The sequence below is a fragment of the Nicotiana tabacum genome, chromosome 1, assembly GCF_000715075.1.
Source record: "Nicotiana tabacum cultivar K326 chromosome 1, ASM71507v2, whole genome shotgun sequence".
In the NCBI taxonomy this organism is placed as follows: domain Eukaryota; kingdom Viridiplantae; phylum Streptophyta; class Magnoliopsida; order Solanales; family Solanaceae; genus Nicotiana; species Nicotiana tabacum.
The window spans coordinates 214,476,080-214,484,302 of NC_134080.1; the positions used below are offsets into that span (position 1 = coordinate 214,476,080).

The window sequence follows — 8,223 nt, forward strand, 5'->3', positions numbered from 1 at the left end:
TTTCGATCATAGGAAAGTCCATGAAAGCTACTAAATATACTAGTAAGACACCATTCAAAAGCTTTTATATATATATATATATATATATATATATATATATATATATATATATATATATATATATATATATATATATATATATATATATATATATATATATATTTACCTTTTAAAGCTATTTAAAATTAATTAGGAAAATAACTTTACAGGCAAGGTCATTAATTATTATTTTTTTTTTGACGTTTAAGTTGGACTCTATTTTGTTCTACTATTTTTTTTAATAAGATTTTAGAGATGAGTATTGCTAAAGTTAGATTAATATTAATTTACAGTGGTAGAAATGAAAGATTAATTTTAATTTAAAACCATGAGCTTCCCTTGTTTACCCAAAAAAGGACTCTAATTTTAATTTAATAGATTTTAAAAATAAATGTGTTGAAGTTAGATATATTTTTCTTTATTACGAAGGAAAAACTTTGAAAAAATATAAAAATATATTTTTTATTTACTATGAAGTTCATGTTTAAGAAGGAAAAAATTGAGACTACAAGTGCCCAAAGTATAAGCTAGACATGATTAATCATAAATTTGTGAGACGGTGAAAGTTAAATTTTATGTAATTTCAACTTCAAATAATTCTTTTTTCACCTTTTCCGATGATGGTCTAGATGGAATTCAAATTAATTAATCATTCTCCATATACAACTGTAAATGAATAAAAGCTACTAATAATATAATCTAACCTTAAGATATTTATGTTAAACTCATACATATTGCTAAATATTATATTATTTTTTTCTCATTCAAGTACTTTCTTTGTACGTTTATATATTATTTTCTCTAAATAAAAGTCAAGTCTTCTACGTAAAAGATGACAACGTAAATTATGTGTTTAAGTTTAAAGGTAAATCTACGTATAAAGATCATTAGAATTCTAAGTATTTTTATGTAGTTTTCACCTTTTAATTTATATTTGGTACTGTAGACGGTTAAATTTTTATTAAATTTAAATCCTAAAAGATTTAAATTTTACCATAAATTAAATATATATTAGTCCAAATAAATATCATGGGATAATATAATTCGGTCAATTATTTAAATCTAATTAAATTGATTTAAATAAAGGCTCAATATACCATTGGACTAGCCCATTAGTTGGTCTTCTATCAAATGGGTCAGCCCATAAGCCTCAAGCCCAATGATCCACTAGGGTTTTCTTGGAGGCTACTCCACCCACACCTATATAAAGGGGTCACAGGAGAAGTTAAAAAAAAGACAAGCAAGTAAGCAGAAAGAAAGGCTAAAGAAGCTATGAAGATAGCATCAAGGCCTCCATCCATATCTGCAATCGTCGTCTGTGGTCAAATTCCAAAGGAGAACTCCAAGTCATAGGTGGACGGCTTCAAATCTTCCGTTCGTGATAACTCAACACCAAATCCTGGTTCGTGACGACCTTCAAATTGTTCGTGACGTACTACAAATCTGAAATCCGTCAAGTTCAAGATCAAGCTTTCAAGCTCTTGAACCATCATCCGTGAGGAGAAGAATCAGAGGACTACATCTCTTTAGATTTAGAGATTGTAACCCCATCACTTGAAATTGAATATAATATTTGTTGCTGTATATTTCTTGTCTTGATTATTATTTTTCAGGAGCGAAATTTAGTTGTTACAGTTACACTTAAACTAAATTTTACAGTAAGTGTTTCAAATGACTGATAATGTGCAAACTAATACTCACATATAAATAAGAACTTCAGTGGGCCCATTTCTTCAATAAGTTGTACAATACAAATGGTTATATGCTTGCAAAATGATAGGAACGTGTAAAGCAAAGACTCAGATGGGACCACTTCATAAAAGCTTTTGGAAACTATGGTGATGTATGATAAGATAAGCAAGGGGCAATTTGGTCAAAGTCACTCAAAGATTTATATGGCAGCTACAGTAATGAGGTGCCAAGCAGGCATGTTGACCTCCTGGGTACTTATTAATAGTTCGATTAGAAAATACCAATGGGCAAAACCGGCCAGATTGGCACCTTTTTCGCAAGGGCTATCTCTGCTCATCCTACGCCAAGGAAAATACTACTGTTACTACTACTATAACATGAATTTACCAGGTCAGGTCAGCAGTTTAATTCTCAGGGAGAACGAGGCTAATGCATCAAAAAGTGTATATAAGCACATCCTGAACAAAAAGTGTAAAAAATCATACATGTCCAACTATTTATTATTTTAACTCAATTTGTATTCTGATATGACAGTAACAGAACCCACTCCATAACCAAAATGGAGCATTATAACTCCATAAGTTTTTCAAATACAAATTGTTGCTTGCGCCAAATTTTGTAGATTTCAATTGGTGGCTGCTACCAATGCCATGTGCTCTATGAGGTCCAACACTCGGTTGCTGCAAAGGTTTAAAGTCCAGTAGAACCATGTCAGTTCTGTGCTATAGGGGTATGGACAAGTTTTTAAGTTTAGGGGGATTAGGTGGTTGGTTAAAAGAAAAAAGTTCATACCTGTAACCCCACTCGTTGTCATACCAGGAGACAAGCTTCATGAATGAGTTGTTCAGGCCTATACCAGCTTTAGCATCAAATATGCTCGACCTACACATCAGATCAATTAACTAGTAATTCAGCATAACTTCAATCAGCAATTGATAGTATAATTCACAGTTAATACTATTTGCAGTTGTGTCTACTTATATCCTACACAAGTCGCCGCCATCTCACTTAAAATCTGGGATTGTGTAACTCTGTTTGATAGAATTTTGTCTCCGAGATAAGTTATACCACAATTTTGGTATTATTTTTATACCAGATTCAACGCGGGATAGCTAATCCAGGGATAAAACAACCAAAAGACAAAACTATCACTCTCTCAAGCTCTTCTTCCAAAGTCCTAGAAGAAGACCGAGGTTAAATTGAAAATAAAGTTTTATCCAAATTTATCTGTTACAAATCCAAACACATGCTTTATATTATACCTCGTATATCCTATTCTTAATCCAAAACATTTACCAAAAGAAGTATTCCACTAGATAATCCCATTATTATTTAATCTCCGTATTATAATCCCCACAAGATCATCCTGACCCCATTTTATATTACCACCCATCATTTTTCTTCAAATAATTATAGTTTATATTACCACTTAATGATAGTTGTCGTTACTTTTTTAGGGGGAAATTTTCTTTTGTTAATAAATCAATCTAGCATCATATTCAAAATTTTGTGTTGCTTATTCAGCAAAATTTAAGGTTTAAAAAAAATAAATAAATAAAAAATTGAGATGTTATTCTCTTATGCTTAAGGTCAGAAATGTCTGATAGAAATGCACCAGAAGCTCATGCTCCTTTATTCAGATGAACTTGTTCATATCCTCTTTTTCAGGAAAAATTTATGTAGCTGAGAAGAGGAGAGTATATCAACCTTTATTCTCTTGCATATCTAAGACCAAATTAATTTTTTTTGGGTAACTTATCTAAGACCAAAACTTTTTGAGAAAACAAAAGTTCTCCTTTGTGCTGGATTATAATTATATATAAAATTACTTAAAAGAAACAAAAAAAGATAGAGATTATGCTTTTACACATAGTTTACTGAATTATAGTGAAAAATCTTCCACTCCCACAAAAATTAAAAAAAGAGAACAAACTCCCATCCAACTCCATTGATAACCTCCGCACATAGAGGAACCTCTTGCTTTCCTCTAGTAATGTTTCAGGGTAACCACCAATTCCTTATGGCTTTAGAATGAGATGTTAAGATCATGGTTTTTAAACCAAGATATTCCCGAGGGTTGGCTGGCGCATGGTTAGAAACTCGATGGATAATAGGTGCCTGCCTTTCTACCCTTCTCCACTTAAATACCCAAATTTTGTTTATGGTAGGGTTCGAGCTCGTGACGTGAGCCTAACCAATACTTCATGCACTACACTCTTACCACTAGAACAAGCCCTTGGGTCAGATCATGAATAATTTTACAGAAACACATTCAATGAAAGGACTGCAGCGTGCAGGTGATATTTGTTTCTACAGTTCTTTTTTTAAAATATATTTTTATTTTTACAGTTCTTTTGGGTTCATGAATCTGGAAATCTTTGAGCAACAGGTTTATTCAGGGGCAATAATAGAGGGATAATTTCCCACTACCATTAACATGTTTTACATTGATCTGGTCAAAGGTGCTATAGGAGAAAGAATTCCAAAAGCAGTCAGGTTATTAGTTTCTGAAACACATTAGATGTAAAACCTCAAAGGCATGTAGGTGAATGATCCCTAAGAGCAGTGTGACAGAGATCAAAAGAGGAGTGCACAAATCTACCTGGAATCGCCAACAAAATCATTTGAGACAACATCCTCGTCTGTGTAACCCAAAATGCCTTTAAGTGGACCCTCTGATGCATACCTAGAGCCCAAAAAAACACCAAATTAGGCTAAGTAGCCTCATTAAGCAAGAGGCAGATGTATAGAGCATATAGAAGGCATACTTTATCGCTGCTTTCACATCATCATAAGAAGCACTCTTCTCTAGCCGACAAGTCAAGTCCACAACAGAGACATTAGGTGTTGGAACGCGGAAAGCCATTCCAGTGAGCTTCCCATTCAATTCTGGCAGAACTTTTCCTACTGCCTATAATTCAAATAGGAAGATTAGTCTTCCATCAGATCCACAAACTTGCCCCTCTTCCTCAACCCAATAATGGAAAGAAGAAGAGGGAAACAGAAAAAGAAAATAATATATCTATAACTTATGTAATACCTTCGCAGCACCAGTTGAACTAGGGATGATGTTTTGTCCTGCACCACGGCCTCCTCTCCAATCCTTCATCGATGGCCCATCAACAGTCTTTTGGGTAGCTGAATACGACGGCAATTCAAATCTAACATAGTAAGAATGAAAAAACATGGTTTACACGTGTTAAGAAAGAAGAGACATACCTGTTGTTGCATGCACAGTTGTCATTAATCCTTCAACAATGCCAAACTCCTCATGAACCACCTGCAACGAGCACAGCATGGGAAAGACTGTCAAAAGTGGACGACAAGCAATCATGCATGGCGGTTCAATTAAGCAAGTTCTTAAGCCAAACCTTGGCAAGGGGAGCAAGGCAATTGGTAGTACAGCTAGCATTAGAAACAACATCCATGGTGGTTTTGTAAGTTCTCTCATTCACTCCTACCACAAACATAGGTGCATCAGCTGATGGAGCTGAGATTACGACCTTTTTTGCACCACCCTGCACAATCAACCAAGAAGTATCAACATGAAGAGCTGCATGAGTAAGGAGGTGGGCAAGGAAAGAGCGTTTAAGGCTAAAAATAGCATGTTCTCGACCTTCTTATGTGCTGAGGCCTTCTCAACGGTTGTGAAAACACCAGAAGATTCAACAACATAATCTGCACCTAAATCGCCCCATGGAATATCTGCAGGATCCCTGCATCAAGAGAACTTTGCATTAGCGATAGCAATAAACTAACTTCATTTATTTGATTGTTCTTAAACTGTGTCCCTCAACTGTCATACCTTTTGCTACTGACTTTAATCTGCTTCCCATTGATTTCCAAAGTAGACTCATCCAGGACACTGATGGATGAGTTGTAGACCCCGTGAGTGGAGTCATACTTGAACATGTAAGCCTAAAACGAATGAACATCAAATGTTACAGCTTTAACCCAGAAAATTCCTCTGTTTTTTTGTTTGTTTTTGGATTCTGTAAACTCCATCAAATAAAACCCCTGCTCAGAAGCTTAACACTGGTCCTTTCCCACTTTGCTCCCTTGGTGATAAATTGGAGTTAGAGTGTCTTCATTACTAGGTTATTCCTCCCTTGTCAGCTATACCCCAGAGGACTGGAAATCTACTTGTGGAAGTACGTAAAGAATGATAGAGAATGGAGCTATTGAGCAGGAATGAAAGGCTTCAGCTCCATCAGAAGATGAAAGCATCAAATAGACCTCAAGAGGAGGAAGTGATTCATAAACACAAAAGTCAAAAAAAAAAAGACCCATCAACCTACTAGCAATGGGGGAGAAAGCATAGCATGTACGTCAACTATTTGTTTAAAGAAAGCGCCTTTTTAATGTATCCTTATTTTATATCAGGAACTTCAGTCACTTGGCAATCCTTCCTATCCAGGTCCCAATACTTAATTTTGACATCATAACATCAGCAGTAAGTAATGGAGATGTAATTTTTTTTTTTGAGAGATGTAAAATTTCTTTCTGATGAGCCTATATAACAGGGGAGCTTAACTTTACCAATCCTAATTCCATTCAGAATCAAAAATACCACAACGGCACAACTTCATAAGATATATTCTTACCATGTACTTTGCATCAATGAATGGGTCATTAACTGCCACAACTTCAATATCATCCCTGAATGTTGCAACTCGTAATACCAATCTCCCAATCCGTCCAAAACCTGCAAGGCTTTAACATTTTAGACATGCACTTACGGTGATGTTCTGCAAGAACTGTATATGAACACACACGCAGAAATTCAATCATCCATCCACGTTATCCAAATAGCGGTAGCAGAAGGTTAAATATGATTTGATGAGCTTATAAAAGGGAAAGAAAATCGAGAGACATCAGAAATGAAGCCTGCTAACGTTTTTAACCCCAGAACCTTGAGAAATACATAATCCAGAGCAAAGAAAAACAGAGCAACATACCATTTATACCAATCCTTGTCTTCCCACTGGTCCGTGACTCTGAGCAAATGCCAAAAAGCATCTTAGCAACAGGTTTGATCATCAAATCAGAAGGTTTAAGCTAGAAGTGTAAGAAACCTTACTTGGAACTGTCGGAGGCAACTCAGTAGCAGTTGCTCTAACAGGTTGAATGCTGCAGGCACCAGATTTTCTGCAGGTTTAGTTTTTTTTACATCAGCTACAGGAAAATATTCGCATTTTATAAATTACTATTATTCTTTATCTTCTTCTTTTCTCTAAGGTAGTAATGGAAGAGGACATTAAAACACAATTAACTGATGCTAAGGGACACGGAAGAATGGTTTGCACTCAACTGTAAGGACGAACATTGCATGACTGAGACAGCATCTCCGAAGATGGACGATTGTAATTTGACAGAGTTAGCACTCTGATGAAGTCCTGCACATGATGTCTGAACAGATGCATCCAAAGTCAAAAACTTCCATTAATTCATAAACTTGATTAAAACCACAAGGAAAATAATAGGTGTGCCAAACAGCAAGCTTATACACAATGTAAACCATTCAAAATACAGCAGCTTAAAGTCAAGCTGCACGAAGAACAAAACAAAACCCAATTCAGCTGAAGCAAAATTCATCAGAAAATGCATAAAGTTCCTTCTTTTATTAAATTTCAGATCGACGGTAAAGTGTTGACAAAGACAAGAATCAGATATTTAGCTTTAGATCTTTCTAATGATATTAGGAAGTCAGTAAAGGAAAAAGGAAGACAACAAAGTAAACGTATCGAGGGAAAAGTTAGAGTGAGAAAATAGAGAAAAAGAAGTAAAATTCCGAAGACAAAACAAGAGTTGACGGAAATGAAACAAAACATAAATTTGGATCTAAATAACAGCAAATAATTCAGTGTTAGATTTGAATATTTTACCTGGGAACGATGGGAAGGTCGAACAAAGGAGGCGGTAGGTTTGAGAAGAGAAGAGAAAGCCATTGATTCAGGAAGATACGAAGATACTTATGAGGTTGGTGTGTATATGTGTATGTATTGTATATCTATATATAGTATGCAAAACCCTAGAGCGAGAGAGAGAGAGAGTGAGAGAGAGAGAGAAGAAAGAGCAGAGAAAAGAAGGCTAATGTCTGCGAATAATAAAATGAGAAGGGAGCGGAGATTCTAAAGAATAAGCAGTTGGTTGTACAGTACAGACCTACTAACTTGTCTCACGCTCTCAGTCAGCAACGGAAGGGGCGGAAAGTAGCTATCATAGTATCCCATGATGGCCCGGGCCGGGCCACATATTCTTGAAATTAAAAAATAGTGGTCGTTCAAAAATAGTCACAATTTCAAAAATAATCGAAATTTAGCCACTTTTTATGTAAAGATAAATCTGAACGAAAATACTGTTTAAAATCCAAAAAAATACTCCAGCATAATATACTAAAGTTCCAGTATACTATATTGGAACTCCAATCTAATATACTAGAGTTCCAGTATAATATATCGGTCCAGCATAATATACTGGAGTTTGGAGCAC

At 35.1% G+C, this 8,223-nt stretch overlaps 1 protein-coding gene across 1 annotated transcript; it reads right to left on the minus strand.

Moving 5' to 3' along the window:
* Nucleotides 1–2,161: 2,161 nt before the first annotated feature.
* LOC107790641 (glyceraldehyde-3-phosphate dehydrogenase GAPCP2, chloroplastic-like) lies at nt 2,162–7,920 on the minus strand. The gene is made up of 14 exons (XM_075256722.1): nt 7,617–7,920; nt 7,043–7,140; nt 6,812–6,879; nt 6,690–6,728; nt 6,336–6,436; nt 5,537–5,649; nt 5,348–5,447; nt 5,103–5,249; nt 4,951–5,011; nt 4,772–4,869; nt 4,500–4,642; nt 4,334–4,417; nt 2,524–2,613; nt 2,162–2,411 (listed from the first exon to the last, which is right to left on the minus strand). Exons 1-14 carry the CDS (start codon nt 7,677–7,679, stop codon nt 2,357–2,359), a joined length of 1,260 nt encoding a protein of 419 aa, XP_075112823.1. The 5' UTR covers nt 7,680–7,920; the 3' UTR covers nt 2,162–2,356.
* Between the last annotated feature and the right edge of the window lie 303 nt (nt 7,921–8,223).